Source organism: Canis aureus, chromosome 16, assembly GCF_053574225.1.
Source record: "Canis aureus isolate CA01 chromosome 16, VMU_Caureus_v.1.0, whole genome shotgun sequence".
NCBI classification, from domain to species: Eukaryota; Metazoa; Chordata; class Mammalia; order Carnivora; family Canidae; genus Canis; species Canis aureus.
Window position 1 is genome coordinate 10249798 of NC_135626.1, and position 17913 is coordinate 10267710.

At 56.7% G+C, this 17913-nt stretch overlaps 1 protein-coding gene across 2 annotated transcripts in view; it reads right to left on the reverse strand.

Moving 5' to 3' along the window:
• Window positions 1-11831: 11831 nt before the first annotated feature.
• The window catches only part of COL5A1 (collagen type V alpha 1 chain), a 150506-nt gene continuing 144424 nt past the window's right edge, over window positions 11832-17913 (reverse strand). For both annotated transcript variants that reach the window (XM_077851271.1, XM_077851270.1), the window contains exon 66: window positions 11832-14203. In XM_077851271.1, the coding sequence (XP_077707397.1) occupies window positions 14057-14203 (147 nt within the window). In that variant the 3' untranslated portion in view covers window positions 11832-14056. The remainder of the gene's footprint in view (window positions 14204-17913) is intronic.

The window sequence follows — 17913 nt, forward strand, 5'->3', positions numbered from 1 at the left end:
CAGGCAGCTTTGAATTTAGTGCAGGTGCCCTCTGACGAGGGAGAAGAGGGGGACAGGCCCTCGGAGAGAGGACATGGCTTCAGGAGAGGCAACCCTGCTCTGGAGGAACTTCCAAAGGTCTGGTGGTCTGTGACCGGCTGCCTGTGCGTGGGGTCACCCTTGGCCTCCCGCCTGGCCGACGGAGCCCCCGGAGGGATGGCATCCAGGCCCCCATGGGAGGAGCTGCCTCCAGGTGGATGCAGGGTCCAGGGAATGCCTCCTCCCAGGTTTCTCAAGTGTCCTCAAGCTCAAAATAACAAGCCAACGTGGCATATGTTGGGGTGGCACATCCTGTTGCCCTCAACTCCGACCGGTCACAGGCAGGGAGATGCCGCACCCCAGTGACAGGAAGAGGTGGCTTCCTGGGGACCCGCGGAGGGTCTGCTCTCAGAGTCCTGGGCAGGACCCACCCAGACAGCCGGGACGGCCCCTTGGAGCCATGTCTGGAAGCCACCGCGTCCTACCTGCCTGGCCCGGCTCTGCGAGTCAGACATGGGTACGTGTGCTGCCCTCTGGGGGTAAACAGGTCGAGGGACAGAAGTGCGTAGCCCTGATAGTGGAGCATAATGAACTCCGTGGCAATTTGGTGTTCTGAGTATTGGTGATATTTAAGAGAATTCGGTCTATTATAGTACAACCCGATAATCGATTGAAAATGTGACCTTAGGGACACCCAGGTGGCTCAGCAGTTGAGCATCTGCCTTCAGCTCAGGGCATGATCCTGGGGTCCTGGGATCGAGTCCCGCATCGGGCTCCCCGCAGGGAGCCTGCTTCTCCCTCTGCCTGTGTCTCTGCCTCTCTCTGTGTCTCTCATAAATAAATAAATAAAATCTTTAAGAAAAAAAAAGAAAAGAAAATGTGACCTTGACTCATGGAACCGGTTGGTGATTCCATGTGGAAATGGTGCTGTGTTTATAGCCTTGGAACAGGTAACAGAGCCCTAAGTTCATCATGCTTATATATTTGCCTTATTGGATTTCTAAAAATTAGCTGATGCCTTGAAGTTTTCGGGAAAGGCAGACAAACCAAAATGTTGGGATGGAAACTGGGACGTACTCGCTTTGTGAACACGGCTATGATGTTTTCAGGTGTCCAACTTCCTAAGTCGGCAAACGCAACAAGAACTATTCATGGGTCCCTTGAAGAGAGTCATGGGAACATGCCTGTTGTGTACAGTCAGGTTTGTGAGTCAAACTTAAAAGCTGAAGGAATCACTGGACTTTCAAGGCTGTAATCGTAACACAGAGGACAAACCACATTTGAATTCTTTGTAAAGACAGGAGTGCACCGAGTGGCCTTCTCTATGCAAGGAACCAAAGGAAACCTAGCCGTGAAACATCTCGGGGGGGACCTACGTCCATGGGGCAAGGTCAGGCACAGGGGCACCTCTGGTCCTAGATGGTGGAACTGAGGCCCAGAGAAGGAAGGAGGCTGCCAGGGGCCACACAGCCTGTTACCCTGAGTGCCAGGGCTAGAATCCAGCTCCCTGGAGTCCCTGGGATGCTCACACTGCCACCCTCTGTGTCCCTCTGTTCTTCTCCTTCTATCCTGTCTCCCACCCCCTGCACGGGGACAGGGCTTGCACTCAGATCAGCCTCACGAGCGAGAGAGAGAGGAGGGCTATTTAGTGAGCACCTACTATGCATAGCACAGGCCCTGTGGCACCACGGGAACCGAAGTAGACAGGCCCCTGCGCTCTTGGGAAGGCAGAAAACAAATAAGTAGACAAACAAATACATGAGAACATGATAGGATACGATATGCTTGAGAAAGCCAAGTGCACTAGGAAGGACACCTGAAGAGAGCATCAACAAGGTCCATCAGCCCGAAGCAGGTTAAACCTGAACTCTCCATGGCTTCCCATAGGACAGCGATGCCAGTGCACTGTGGGGGCTCCTGGTGGGCATCCCCCCTCCCAGAAGCGTCTTGGGGACCCACATCTTCTCCAGCAGCTGTCTCTGCCACCTTCCCCAAGCAGCCCCTCTCCGGAGGGTCATCGTCACTCCAGCTGAGCATGGAGACCCTGCAGGGGCAGCTTCAGGCCTGGGGCGGGTAGTCCCCACGCCTCCCTCTCACCCTGCCTCCTGCAGTGGCCGGTGCCTGTCTGACCCCTGGTCATGTGCCGATGGAGGGGGTCGGTGGCGGGGCGGGGGAAGTAGGTGTTGCTGATCACATGGGACAAAGGACTGACACTACCCGGAGACACGTGTTCAAGGTCACTGTTTGACCAAGATGCTCTTCCACTCATTGACTCGCATCCTGACCCACCCCTGGAGATGCATTTTTCCTAAGTGGGCATAGTGCCAGGTCCCGGGTTCTCATCCGCCTCCCACCCCCCACCTCCCCCCGCCCCCGCCACTCAAAGTACAACACTTGACTGCCTACCGTCTTGCTCTTGACTTGCTACCCCCACATCCTTCTCTCTCTCCCCCGTTTCCTTGGTTGACCTCTCTGCCTTGACTCTTTGGCTCTACTTCTTTGTGTGGGATTCCCTGGTCATGCAGGGATCACGTGGCGCACTGTACATCACCACGGTCCCCTCGGGGGACTATTTCTCCAGGTCACCACAAACTCACATAGGAATGCCACACAACCCTTTATCCTGCAGTTGTTGTGGATTTTGCTGCTACAGACATTACGGGCTTCCACAATGCATTTCTATTTGTATCTTAAAATTTTCAATTGTCTTTGGACAGCCTCTCTCAAAGGGGGGGGGGGAGGCATTTTGTGCATATTTGCCAGCTCTGCTGTGTTCTTCGTTTCTGCCTCAGGATCTGCATTTCCACTTGGAATCATTTCCCATCCGCCTGAAGAACTTCCTTCCTTGCTTCGGGGAATGGGGGTCTGCAGAAGACAGATTCCTGTCACTTATGATTGTCTGGAAGTGTCCTTTCTTCACCTTCATTCCTGAATCCTGACTTTGCTAGAATTGTATTCTAAGTGAGGAATTTCCACCTCTTAGCACCTCAGGACATCCTTCCGCCACCCGCTGCTGCCAGGAGAAGCTCCCCGGCCTCGTCCCTGCAGCCTGCTTCTCCCGGCCCCGGCCCCTGTGGCTTCTAGCAGCGTGCCTGGGGATGATCTTCCTTCCAGTGCCCCTGCGTGGGTTTCACAGAGTTCTCGGATCTGCAGATTCATGCTGCGGATTGAATGTAGACATTTTGGGCTAACACTTCATATAGTCTTCGGCCCCTTGCCCCTTACCCCTTTCAGCTTTTGACAGCAACTATACTCGTGCAAGTTGGCTCAGTACCTTCCCCTTAATTAAGGTTTTATTCACTTTTTATGTAACCCTTGTCTTCCACATTTCGGTTTGGAGTAAAGCATCAACGTGTTCTTAGAGTTGTCCACCCAATGGATTTTTTTATTTCAGATATTACTGTTTTATTTCTGATATTTCGTTTCTTAGAACTTCCTTATCTCTTTTGAAATCCCTCCCTTCCCCAGCCATGGTATCCGTCTTTCTTTATATGCTGTATGAAATCTATCTACTTATTTTTGAAGTCCATGTCTATAAATTCCAACATCTGAGGCACCGTTCACTTGCTTCTATAGACATTTTGCCTCTTGATCACAGGTCACGTTTTCCTGCTCCCGTGTGTGTCTAGTAAACCTTGAGTCTGTGTGAGACACTGTGGACATTATGTTACAGAGACTCTGGACTCCGTGCTCTTCCTGAGAAGAGAGCTGAGCTTTGTGCTGGCCACAAGGGACCAAGGCTGGATAGGGAGGCCCTATTCTGTTCCTAATCCTAGGGGATAACTTCAGGCCTTTTACTCAAGGGTTGGTCTCCTGGGGTTTCAATAGGAAGCCTGACGTGTTTCTCTGATCCATCGTGTGAATTCAAGGAGCCCCTGGTACTGGGTAGTGCTGGCATCTCCGCTCAGCTGTGCCAGCCTGCCAGCAGCTCTCCACCGCACCCCCAGCACCTCACCTCTTCCCTCTTCAGACCAGCAGTGAGCCAAGGACAGGCCAGGCTGGTGTGAGCAGCTTTGGGGGCTTCCCCGCATGGCTTCCATATCTTCAGGGTTTCCCAGCTCATCTCCAGTGCTTTGTAGCCAGATCTCCGACTCCAAGTCCCCAGCCTGCTCAGACAGCCTCCTTCTGCAACGCTCTCACTGCATTATGGGGACTGGGGGGGGGCGGCCTTCGGGAGAAAGTCGGGGGATGGCACATTTTCCCCATGTGGCTCCCTTCTCTCTGGCTTACCCCACATCCAGGGTCTGCCTCTTGTCGCTCCACATTGTCCTTAAATAGTTGTGTTTTCATAGGTACTCTGGAACTTCTTGTTTTGGCAGGTGAGTTAACATAATGTAAGCTGTCTCCCAATTTTCAGACACTAGGAGTCTGCAGACTGAGTCTTCTCAGCTCTTTGTTTCATAGGGCCGCTCTGAGGAGGTGGCATTTGAGGAGAGAATGGAAAGCTATGAGTCAGATACACAGCATTTCAGGTGGGAGTCTTAAAGCTCGGTGGATCTGAGCCAGAGCAAGAAGGCAGATGTCAGAATAAGGAGGAGCCAGTGTGGGAGGCGCTGACTATGCGGGAGTCCTGGTATCCACTCCTGCCTCGAGCGGGACAAACTTTTCAGGGGACTCTGATCCAGGCTCAAGAGTAAGAACCATGGATCAACACTTTCCAGGGACTTCCGGGCCCTGGCCTCTGACTCCACAGGCTTTCCTTGAGTATGAAGGAGAAATACCCTCTCCTCACCTGTGGAAATACCCACCTCTTCACCTCTCCTCTCCAAACCCATCTTCCTTCGCTCCACATCTCTCGCATCACCTGGTCCCAGCATCCCCAGACACAGAGCCCCAGATCCACATTCTCTGTGGCATTCGTGAGCCTTGATTTGGAGCCCTGATGGGACAGTCCATGCCACTCCTGACTGGTTGTCACCAGAACCAAAGTCTGGGCCAAGCCAGCCTCTTACAGCAAGTTTTACCGCCTCTGCCTCTGAAAAACATGCACAGTGGGGTGACCGTGACTAACGCTCACTCGCTCAGTCTCTATGATGTGCCAGGCACCCCTCTAAATGATGGCCATGGCCATCACGAGGGCCATGTGGGCAGGACTCCAGGGAGCTGAGTCAGAGCCACGAGCTCAGGAGGCCTGCCTGCCTAGGGGAGCATGTGGTGGGATTCATGTACTTCCCAAGTGGAATCAAGGCCCACAGCACCTAGGGAAGCCAGCATTGCTTCCACTTCCCCACAACTAGGGGTGTGGGAGGATTTTCGCCAGCTGTGTGCTAGTCCTTAGGTCCTAGGAAGCCTCTGGGAGGGGAGACACAGCCCAGCCGAGGGTGAAGAATCAAAATCCTAAGAGTCAGATCCACTTAACCATCCAGGCCCAGGCCAGATCCTCTCCTCCATGAAGCCTCTTGGCAATGGGTACTTGTGGGGACTCTCTCTCTCTCTGAGTCTGTGCCCTCTATGGCAGTGTACGGATGCCTCCTAAGCAATGGAGCCCCGGCGATGTACAGTGAACCCCTGAGTTCCCTGTTTCCTCGTGCACACTGACCCCCCACCTGCACCACCCGAAGGCAGGGCTTGCAGCTCCTCCGTGTTCACCCCTGTGGCATTTGCAGCGGCCAAGGTCGGAGCTGGGTGAAGGCGAACTGATGCCACACTTCCTCCTGGCGCACAGTCCAGCCTGCCCAGAACAGACCTATCCCAGCCATGAGTCTGGTCTCTCTGGACTTACCTAAGCTCATTGCAAGCAGGATGCTCTTGCCTGCACCCCCGAGGGGGGCTTGACACTTAGAAGTCCCTTGATGGTTAATGCTCACCGTGCGATGCCCTGCAGCCTGACGCCAATGAGACCAATTGGTGAGTTGCACAGATAGGGTTGGATGCTGGGGATGCAGAGCTGTTACGGGACACTGGTGCTGAGGCTCTGGCACAAAGTGCTTCCCATGCATGATTTCATCTGACCTACACCCTGGGGAAACACCAACTACCTCTATTTTACACACGAAGAAACCAGGCCGTGGGCATCTCACTTCCGACCTGTCCTCTTGCATAAGGAGGGGCTAAGAGACTTGCCCGAGATCACAAATTGAGGAGCAACACATCCGTATCTGCATTCACGTCTCATGAACGCTATAGTGTGCAGACCCCACCCTGGCCCCAGGGGTCTCCCACCTCCTGGTATTCTCACACTGGGGAACCCTCTCCTTAAATGTGGGTGGGACAGAGGACTTGCTTCCAAGCAAGAGACTATAGCAGTTGATGGGACATCACTTCTATGATGAGCTTACAAAAGGTCGTGCTTCCATCTGGCTGGCGGACCTTTGCTCTTGCTGGTTTTGAGGACACGATGCCATGTTAGAAAAGCCCTATGCAGAGCCCCAAGAGGCCTCCAGCCAACTGCCAGTGAAGACCTGAGGCCCTCAGTCCAATGGCACTCGAGGACGCGAAGCTCGCCCCCCAATGTGCGTAAGCCCAGCAGATCTTTCCCTGGTCAGGTCTCTGGATGAGTCACTGGCTGGGGGCGACACCGCACCTGCCGTTTTGTGAGGCCCCAGAGTGAGGACCCACGCAGGCTGTGTCCAGATGCTTGACCATGGGAAAGTGACCTAATGTGGGTTGAGTTGACTTGAACCTCCAAGTTTTGGGGAGTAGTTTTAACGTCATAATAAATAATACAAATGCTGGAAGTGGTTTCTCAGTCTGTCTCCAGAAACCGGAGTCTTCCAAATACACTATCAAGATGCTCTCCTCAGAGTGCTTCCGGGTTTTAAAATGAATTTGGGAGAAGATCCCAAAGGGTCAGCAAGATCCTTGCACCGGTGATCACGTCAGTTCCCAACACATGCCCGGGAATTGGATTTTTTCCAAACCTACTAGATATCATTTGTCAATTTGCGGGGGGGGGGGGGGGGGGGGGGGAGAGAAGCAGCAGCAGGATGTTTTGTGCAATGTGGCCTTTGTGGAAGTATTTACTCCTGGGAGATTACTGGAAAGTGGTATTTTCCTGCCTATGGCACAAAAACAGACCCCAGTGCCTAGAGAGGCTCGTGGGCATGACATCAACTTGGGTACAGCAAGGGCAGGTGTGCAGATGCCCCAGTGCGTGGCAAGTGCCCGGAGGGAGAGGGCTCCCGCAGCTAGCTTCTTGTCACCCCTCCCGGGGGGCTCCTCAGGTGGTTTTCTCTTCCGTTGAAATCGACCTCATGGTAAAGTCTCATTGGTGAGACTGTTGGCTTGGACGAGGTGATTACCTTTAATGCTCCTGACTGCTTTAGTCCGGTTAGAAACCTCTAAAGCTGCCACGACATCTACGTGCACTGTGCTTTACACCTTAAGTCTATTCCCCATTGCCTGTGTATCTATATTTTATCCTTGTGGATAAGCTGTATGTGACCTTATGCACATATTCAGAGTGACTTCTTGGATCTCTAAAAACCGGCTCATTTTGAGCATGTGAACTCATTGCAGATACTGGCTCGGGCCACTTGGTGCTTCATAGCCAGGGGGCTGCTGAGGTGGGAGGGGTGGCCGAGGGCAGATGTGGAGGGCAGGGTGGGAGTGGGAGCTGCACCTGCAGAAGTCAGGGTGGGTGGGATGGGCGTGGCTGTGTCTGCAGGGGTCCCACCCCCCACCCCCAGGGCTACACGCAGAATCGCATCCCTAGGAAATTGTGCAGGTCACTTCAAAGGACAGCTGCTGGTGGGCAGACAGGTGTGGCCATTACCAGAGGACCCACGTTGTCCCCCCCGCCAGCCTTAGCGGAACACACCTACCTGCCCAGGGGCCATAGCAGGCCCCTTGTCAGTGGAGGGCGAACCCCAGACCCATCCTCACCATCCCGCTCTGGGACTGGGCCATTTCATCCCACAACCACGAGTTGCCCTCTCCCCCTCGGCCTGAAGCAATCTGTGAAACCCATCTCCTTCCCTCTGGGCCCCTTCCCCATTCAAGGACACAGGCCACCTGTCCTCTGATCATAGAGCAGTGGTGACCCTCCCGTCTTACAGATGGACAGACAAAGGCTCAGAGAGCTGGGCGTTGCTGGCATCTGAGCCTGGGTCACGGAGACGGCCCGTGCGTGGGCCTGAGGGTCATGTCCCAGAGCCCGCGTCCCCCTCCTCCTTGGGGTCTCTGTCCTGCTCTCTTCCTACCTCTCCCAGCAAGCCCTGCGGACTCCAAGTTGGAAACATCCAGACTCTGACCATTCTCAGCATGTCCCTGCACGGTTGCCGCTCACCTGGGTCCCACGACCCCGAGTGCGCAGGCCCATTGTGGGTCCTGCTGCATCATACATCACAGACACACCATGTACACACTGCACCCTGTACATGGGCGCACGTCCTCTCTCCCATTTGATACTTTTTTATTTACGCTTAGAGAAACGTACACCTTCATCCCTCATGCATTTTCCTTTTCCTGAGCACTTTCCCACTTATCCCTTGACAGGCTTTTCCCTTACATCTGCTCACGTCTATTCCCACCAGAACAAGAGGTCCCAGCAGGCGGGACTCCTCCTCCGTGGTCCCAGTACCTGGTGTGCAGCTGGCGGTCAGTCAACTGTCACTGAATGAATGAACCTCTTGGAAGTGAGAGGGGGAGGTTGGGGCAAAGAAATCAGAGAGGGAAGTGTGCTTTCTGCGGAAATCCCTTCCTGGAATGGAAGCCCCTGGGAGTGGGCACTCACCCTCTTCCCTGCCCCCGGGAGGCGTGGGGGCTCTCCCAGGGTATCAAGAGGCTCCTGACACCCCTGGGTCCCTGCCAGACAGGTTGGCTTTGACGACAGGTGTGTCCACGCCCATCCACACAGGTGACCCACCTAGTGTCCAAATGGAGGCGTAGCCCAAGGCAGGCTGGGACCAGGTGCCGCTCTCGGAGGCCAAAGGCCCTGGCAGGTGTGCAGGGACCCATGTCCTGATGCCTGGGGCCCTAGAGCCCAGCTCTGCAGCCACAGAAGCCAGCTGCCAGGCTGGCACTCACACAGCCTTACCATCCTCCCTCGGATCCAGGGCTGCAGTGCTGGGCTAAGGGGACTGAGGACACTTTTCCAACACAGGGAACTTCTTGGATGATTTTTCCCTCCAGACATGAACAAGGACCTGCTTGCTCCTTCACAGGGACAGACATTCCCCTTGCCCAGCAGGAGTGGACACAGGAAAGGATGGCTCTCACCCAGCTCCTGTGGGTCCTCACACAAACGGGGCTCCCAGGACAGCCACGGAGGCCTCAACCCCTTCACAGCGAGGCCGGGCCAAGGTTGTTTCCACAAGATCTCGCCTCTCCTGACGCCAAAGCAAAGACTCCCCACTCTGGGGCCCAGCCCACATGTGGCGGCTGCAGGCATTGGGCGAGCTCTTGCTGATGAATCGCTGGGATGGATGGCAGTGCAGGAGAGCAGGGGTCCCTGTGGCCGGGAGAGCGGTGCCGAGTCCATCCTGGGGACACCCACCCACAGACATCACTGAGCTCTGGGCTCAGGGCTGCGGCCCCACCCCCTGGCTCTCATCTCTTAACCCAAGGGGCAGGTGCTTCTGTTTGGCAGGTTTTGAGGAGGGAGGGGACACAGAGAAGTGGGGGGGCCCAGCCTGGCCTCACTGGGGCCCCGGGTCTCCAGCACCAGCCTCCTCCCTGCCCTACCTGCAAGCTGTCTCATCACCACTGAGGCTGAATGCACAGCCTCGGGCACTGGGGGCAGCTGCCCAGGCGCAGGGTCACTGCAAGTCCTGCCCTGATGCCATCCAGCGAGGCTGGCGCTGTCTCCACAGGACACCTGTCACAGAGGGGAACCAGCGTCCTGCCCCCTGGACATGAGCCAGCAGCCAGGGCCCACAGCGCCCACACATGCGGCCGCCCCTCTCCCTCAGGGTTGACCGCAGCAGCCGTCAGGTCCATTGGCTTTGAGGAGGCCCCACCGCACATCGTCGTGTCCTGCGTCTTCAACGGGGCCATCACAGTCCATGCTGGGGTTTAAGAGAAGGATGTGCTGCTTGTACGGGCGAAGGCTGGGCCGAGCCTGGCATGTCCCTCGGCGCATCTCAGAGTCAACACTGATCCCGAGGAAGGGCTGTGTCCTCCAGCCCTGGAAGGCCTGGGTCCTCCCTGGCTCCTTCCAGAGCCCATCTCTTCCTGTAGAACCTTCCAGGGTGGCAAGGGTGGCCAGCCAGGCCACTGTCCTTCCAGTTCTGACATCTCCCCTAGGGAAGAGCCTGCCCGTCAGCTGCCATGGGGGGCAAATGACTATCAGAATAAGTGTTTTGTCCTGGCAATGGGGCCCTTCCACCCAGACGACAGTCCAGGCTGCACGCCTGTGTCAGCCACACTGCGGTTTCCCAGGCGGAGTTTCTGGCTTTCGGGGACAATTCCATCAAGCTCAGGATGGCCAGGGGGTCTTGGGCTCCAGCAGGCAGCCAGTCACCTGACGCCCTGGGTCGGATTCAGCAGGTCAGCAGCCGGGCCTGAGAACTCACACTTCCACAAAGGGGATGCTGCTGGTCCCTGGACGGCACGTTGAAAACCACCGGTCTGGGTTTTGGCGCAGCAACAAACAGTCCTCTTGCTTAACACAACAGAAATGTTTCTCACTCTGTTGCTAATGGATCCCAGGTGGGCCAAGGACCCCCCTCCGGGTCTGCTGGGACACGGCTGTCCCGGGGAACAAGGCCAGTGACACACAACAGGAAGCCCCAACTGCAGACCCAAGAGCCAGGGTCAGACACCGGATGAGCCAACAGCCCACCCGGCTCCAAGGGGCCGAGAAGTGCGATCCCCACATGCAGCTGGACAGCAGAGTGGGGAGGCTTGGGGACGTGCCTGGGCCCAGGAGGAGGGTGAGGGCTGCATGCCGCCCAGGCTTGGATGCCCAGGAGCAGGGGACACCCCCAAAGTTGGCGCCTGCCCACATCCTGCAGGCCCCCCAGGGAGCGGCTCTGTCCCCTGTCCTTCTGCCCTGTCCTGGAGGGCAATGGGCACCCCCTTTCTCGGCCCCCTGTGGTCCCTGGCTTCACGCAGTGGTTCAAGGCCGGAGGAGGCCCCTTCATCCTTAAGAAGGTAGCCAATCGAGGCACCTTCAGCCCAGGGCGTGATCCTGGGGTCCTGGGATCGAGTCCCACATCGGGGTCCCTGCAGGGAGCCTGCTTCTCCCTCTGCCTGTGTCTCTGCCTCTCTCTCTGTGTCGTTTATCAATAAATAAAAAATTTTAAAAAAGAAGACAGCCAATCGGAGAAGGACAAACATTATATGGTCTCATTCATTTGAGGAATATAAAAAATGGTGAAAGGGAATAAAGGAGAAAGGAGAAAAAATGAGTGGGAAATATCAGAAAGGGAGACAGAACATGAGAGACTCCTAACTCTGGGAAACGAACTAGGGGTGGTGTAAGAGGAGGAGGGCGGGGGCTGGGGGTGACTGGGTGACGGGCACTGGTGGGGGCACTTGACGGGATGAGCACTGGGTGTTATTCTATATGTTAGCAAATTGAACACCAATAAAAAATAAATTTATATATAAAAAAAAAGAAGACAGCCAATCGCGTCTGCGTACGGTGGAAACAGTAAACTGTATTTATTAAGAAGCTCTTACAAGCACTTTCCCATCACACGGTTTTCAAATATTTTAAAATGCCCCTTTCTGGGCATTACAGTTAAAACTTCGGAACAGATCTATGGGGTTTTTAGGCAACAGGCAGGTGTCACCTGACATTGTATTTTAAAGATCCCAATGCCCCAGGACCCTTCCCGTGGGTTTTCCATGTATCATTTTCCCCTTTACATCAATATGTGTCCAGTTATAGAGAGAAGGAAGGACAAGAATCACACCAGGAGAACATCTGCAAATATAAGAAGTAATTTTTATTGCAATATACCATAGCGAAGTGGTCTGGGGAGAACGGGACACATTTGACTTCAGTACAAATGACAACAGTTTTGAAGGGGCCAGAGGGTGAGGAAGACAGCGTGACGGGGGCCTCAGGAGGGACGAGGAAGCAAAACGGAATCACATGACCTAGACAACACCCACAGGGCACCACGTGGCAGCCCTCGGATATGGCTTTGCTTTGGAAGAGACAAATGTGAGAGTCATTGGCGCATGCCGGCATCCTGGGCTCCAAAGAACCTCCGAGCCAGACTTTTCTTTGGCGACAGCAAGATTCAATTTCCACGGGAATGCGGGCAATCCTAGCGGGTGGTTCCGTGATGCCCAAGGTGGGGGCAAGGCTCTGCTGCGGTCTCCCAGGCGGGGCGGGCAGGTGGGCAGACGACAGCACCGGAACGGTCACAGCTCCTCCCGAGGGGGCCGAGCAGGGCCCGCGGTCCTCACCTGCTCCTCCCGTCACGGAAGGAAAGGGCATTGCTCGAGGGCAGCTTTTCACAGTGAAGGGGTTGCCTTTCCTCGCAGGCCCCTCGGGTCCTCCGCCCACGGCAGGCAGCCCCCTGCCCTCGCTCACGAAGCCCCGCCAGCCCTGAGCTCTCCGGAGCGGGGGAGGCCCGCGGCCCAGGACGCCGGCAGCTGGAACCCCGGGTTGCTCGTGTGGGGAGGCGGCCCACAGAGTTGATTGCACGACTCCCGTCGGCTGAGGCCCCCCGGGCAAAGGCAGCCCAGCTGGGACGGCACACGCGGCTTCAGCTCAGTTCTTGGAACAAACACAGAAATTAGCACCAGACATTCGGCAAACCGGATGCGTACGAGCTGCTCATCGTCACGCCGCGGACACCGTGGGCAGCATCTTTTATAGCGCGCGTGTGTTTTCAAATCACAGAGGCACAACCCAATCCTGGAAACGGGCCTGGCCACCCTCTGGGAGCGCAGGGACACGTGGGCCCCACGGGAAGGGAGGCGGTGAGCGAGCATCCGCCCGTCCACCCTCCCGTCCTCGGCAGGTCCCCACCGCGCCGGGGAGGCAGAGGCGGGGACCGAGAGAGGCGGGAGGCCGCACGGCCGGGTCACCCCAGTGTCCCCTTTGCAAGGAGATCTTAAAACAGATAGCACCACAAAGGAGAAGTGTAAAAGTAAGCACCAATTTTCATTTAATTATCATCTACAGAAAGTGTGGTTTCCCTGCCCTGGATACTCTCCCATCAGGCTCTGCGGGTAGAAAAACGGGAAAAGGAAGCAATTAAAATTAATTTATGCCTGTGATTTAATCTAAGTGCATGTAGGAAAGGCAAAGCATCAAGTTCTTTTTTTTTTTTTTCCTCTCCATTAAAAAAAAAATCCAAAGCTAATCAAAAAATTGTCTGAAAAGGGGCCCGGGCACCCTGGGCTCCGCTGTTGCCACGGCAGTGTGCACTCCTGCTGCCCCCGGGCGAACCTCCACCTTATTGCACGTCCCTGGCCAGGTGGGGCACGGGGCTGCTCCTTCCTCACCAGAACTGGACACCCACCCTTCACCCCACTCTCTCAGCAGGACTGAAGCCGGGCTGACATGCGTGATTGAAAGTCGGGGACACTGAACACTTAGGACAATACAATACAAATATTTACTTAAAACTCACAAAAACGAAAGCACCTTTAATCCATTGGAAAGGCACATGCAGAATGACACTGGGCCTGTGAATGGATCGTGTAGTTGAAAACAGAGGCTCTGGCGGGGTGGGGATGACCTTTTTACAAGGTTTGCCTCTGAACATTTTTTCGATGGTCAGGGGAAATACGCATCTTCAAGTTGAATTAAAAAAAAACAACAAAAAACGTGATCTCCAAATACTGCAGCCCCACGCCCGGCCTGGTGACCTCCCCACGCAGGCGATGGATCGGCCGGCTGGGCGGCCAGAAATGCGGCCCCGTCCCCGCCCCAGTGGCGCATGGTGGGGACAGATGGGGCTGACAAAGCAGTGGGGCCCGGTGGCTGTGGGCCGTCTAGGTCATGTGATTCGGCTCCGGGGTTGGGGAGTCGGCTCTTTCCCTTCGCTCTCTGTGGGTTTGGGGTCTGGCCCGGCGCGGAGCCAGGCGCAGACGAGGTCGGGGGAGGGACGAGGGGCCTTCACTGTCCAGGACGCCCGCAGACGGCGCGCTGAGGTCACGAGGTTGCTCTTGGGGGCCGGGCTCACGGCTCCTAGCCCAGGAAGCAAGCCGGCCCCACTTCAAATCCAAATTTCTGTGATGCTTCACCGAAATCATTGAACATAATATCCACGATGGGCACTTGTTCCACCTTGGGCGTGTCGATCTCCAGAACAGTCTTCTGATACCCTTTCTTCGTCTGGGAAGCAGAGGAGAGGCACACGTGGGTAAAAGGGGGATGGGGGCACCTCTGGGGTTTGAGTCTCACCCGCCACACCCGCCCCGGCTCCTGGGTTCCCGTGTGCACGCTCCACCAGCCGCGGAGAAAGTGGGTTTGCGCCGTGTCTCTGGGCAGGAGGAGGGAGGAAATGTGCTAGACCAGGGCAGGCAGCGCCCCCGCACCGCACCCCATGACATCCCATTTAATCCATGCACAGTTCCGGCCCAGCTGGGACACCCCAAGGTGCCCCCGCCAGGACCAGCTACAGGAAATGCTGCTCCCCTGGGATACTCGGATCCTGGCTGCTCCACGTTCAAAATGAGGACTTCTGAGACAGTAAGAGCTCATGGCCAGCCCTGCCCTTGGCGATCACACGCAGGAGGGTGAGGACAGGGGGGAACCTTACCCACTACCTGGTCTTGAGGAGTTCTGGGTAAACTGAGGCACAGAGGGCCAGGGACAGTGCAGGGAGGGAGCAGCATGCTACACTGAGTCCCCTGCAGCTCAGGTGAGCATCTCAGGTCATCCCCAGCTCAACTCCAGGTCAGGCTGCAAGACCCACCTTGCTAATTAGGAGAGTGAGCCCTACAAAGGGGACAGAACTTCCCCAGGAGAGGCATCTCCGCTCCCCTGCACGCCTCCTGTCCCAGAGCACAGGGTGCAGAGGTGCAGGGTCGTCCCGGACTGAGGAGCCACCCAAGCTCAGCTCTGAGCCTGCAGGACCCTTCCATGCAAGGCTAAAGGGGCACCACCCTCTAACCAACACCCCCTGGCGAGGGTCCCCGGGGCTGGCATGCTCCCTGCAGACCAGCACAGGCACCCCAAGCGGCTGTGTCTACCTCGCACCCAGCACAGAGTCACACTCTCAGGGCCTGTGGCTCTGGAGAGGGTCTCCCTGCACTGTCCACATCCTGAAAGAGGAGCGCAGAGTCTCTGGGGGCCTTAGTTCCCCCTGAAGAATGGGGTTGGGGTGCCGGGATCTGTGTGTGGTGCACGGGTAGCCACAGGAAGCTGAGTGGCTACTAGGTGGCTTCCACTCTGCGGGTGGCAGTGGGCACAATACCCCTGTCACTCCTCTGGGGGGCCCATGTGGCCGGAACTGAGCAGCACCCCCAGCCCCATAGCCCTCCCTGGATAGCAGCCCGCAGCCACAGCACAGTGCCAGCCACCCCACCATCCAGGGGTTGATGTCCTGTACACAATGTGAGGGCATCTGGAGACCTCTGGGAGGGGACTGGGTGATGTGGATGGAGCCCATGACTGGTGCCTGACAGGCAGTGACTGGAAAGCTAGCCGCTCTCTCCAGCGCAGGAATTCAACTGCGGGCAGCCCCCCCAAGCAGGCTGAACCCGCCTATGCCAGCACCCGACCTCAGCCTTCCAGCCTCCAGGGCCATAGGAAGCCTGTGGCTGCCATAGACGAGGCGTCAGTCTGGGGCGTTTTGTTACACGGCCTGAGCTGATGGGGACACTCTGGGCCACAGCCACCTGGTTGAGCCACTCCCAAGTTCCTGAGCCGACCCTCAGGAACAGTCAGGTCACACGAATTTGTGGCTTCCAGTGCTCGGTGTGTGACAAGCGCTAGGTAGCCAACTGTCTCTGTGGCTGTTTTCCGCAGCACAGACCACCGTGTGGTGGAAGAGACCCTCATGTCCAGCGCATCCAGCAGGCCTGCCACACAGAAGCCCCCGGTGGCCGAGCACTGGCGCGCAGCCGCCTCACGACTTCCCTGAGTGCCACACCTTCTTGGAAATTCCTTATCCTGGAGACATCTGTCCCTGCCACATCCCCGCCACATCCTCATCATGTTCCTGCCACGTCCCCACCACGTCCCTGCCTTAACCTCATCCTGCCCGCAGCTGGGTCTGGCTGCAATTATTTTAAAGCTGGGAACAGCGCTTCAGAGCCACTACGAGGTCCCCTGGGGCTTGTCAGCACTGTGAGCTCTGGCCCACCCCAGAGACGGCATTGCTCTAGGTCCACACAGTCTGCCTCTCAGACAATCGTGACGCGGGACACTGCCCTAAAGGACAGCTCAGGGACGACCGGGAACTCGGGGCCATGAACGCTGGCACTTTCGGACAACGTGGCAGGGGCCTAGCTGCACCCTCGTGCTGACTGGAAGGGGTGGCCTCACGCCTCCCCTGTCCAGACCGGTGCCTACCTCCACCCGCCTAGGCTCTGCCCCTGTGGCCTCCGTCTTCACTGCTGGCCGCCACATAGCAGGGGACCAGAGCGACGGCTGCCCTGGAGGCTATCAGGGCCACTGGAAGGCAGGGGCTGCCAGGGGACCCGAGCCACCTCGGCTGCAGGGCTGCCCCTTCCTCCCACGGGGGGCCCACAAACCAGCCTCTGCGGGACCACGTCTGCCTCTCTTCCTCCCCCCGAGGGGTGGCGGCGCTTGCTGAGTGCCCAGGACACTCCCCCTGGATATATGGGGCCCCGCAGCTGCAATCACCAGAGCACATAGAGAGGGCATGTGGCATCAGGCTGCCCTGTCATTCCAGAGGCATAAATAACCATTACAGGGATCCCTGGGTGGCTCAGCAGTTGAGCGTCTGCCTCCAGCTCAGGGCATGATCCTGGGGTCCCAGGATCAAGTCCGGCATCAGGCTCCCCGCAGGGAGCCTCCTTCTCCCTCTGCCTGTGTCTCTGCCTCTCTCTGAGTGTCTCTCATGAGTAAATAAATAAAACCTTTATAACTAACTAACTGACCATTACGGGCCAGCAGTGGCCCCCAAGGGCACCCAAACAACAGGATTTATGTGGCACAGCTCCTCAGGCCCTCTTCCAGGTGATTTGTGTCTGTGCACAGGGCTGGGCCCCGCTCAGAGGCCCCTCGGGGGGTGCACACAGCCACAGCACTTCTGCGGGAACCCTTGGGGCTCCCCTTGAATCTTTCTCCTTTGGGTAGGAGGCAGCACCCCGGGGTGGGGGCAGGGGGCACACGGCAATACCTGAGGGCATTTTTGGGTTGCGGCATCTAAGTAGGGGACTAGCATCCAGAGGGTCGAGGCCACAGATGCTGCTCAACATCCTACAAGGCACAGGATGCCCCCAGCCCAACCCCATGCACCCCAAAGATTCAGCCAGCCCCAAAGGCTGAGCAACTCTACTATGGAACCAGGTCCCCTCTGCACGACATAAGGGGCAAAAGCAAGAAAGAGAGGCAGGAATTACAGCAAGAAGATTTTAGCTCAATTCCCAGAAGAGCTTCCTAACACTGAGACTTTGTGGCCATGGTCTGGGCTGCCCCAGGTGGGAGCAAGCTCCCTGTCAATGGAGGCATTCAAGGTGCAGCTATGCCAGAAATGGACGATGGTGGAAAGGGGACAGGAATTAGGAGATCCGTTTGGCCATAGCCTAAGGGCCTTGGGCAGCTCACTGGACCCCTCCTGACTTCAAATTTTGCTTCTGCACAATAAAGAGAAGCCCCAATCAGCAGCTCTTGCCCAGAGGCCGGAGTGATCCTAGTGGCATTTGGTGCGTGGAGGCCACATGCTGCCAGCACGGCCACATCACCAGAAGACATGGCCAGAGAAGGGAGGCCATTTGCTCTTGGGTTAAGAGAGATGGGAGCTCGACCTTGTACTGACGTGCCTGCAGAGCCAGGAGGGCGGGCTCTGAGTTAGATGCCATTGCCAGGAACTTCGGGGGCTCTGGGACGTGCTGTTGGGAACTTTGGGGGCT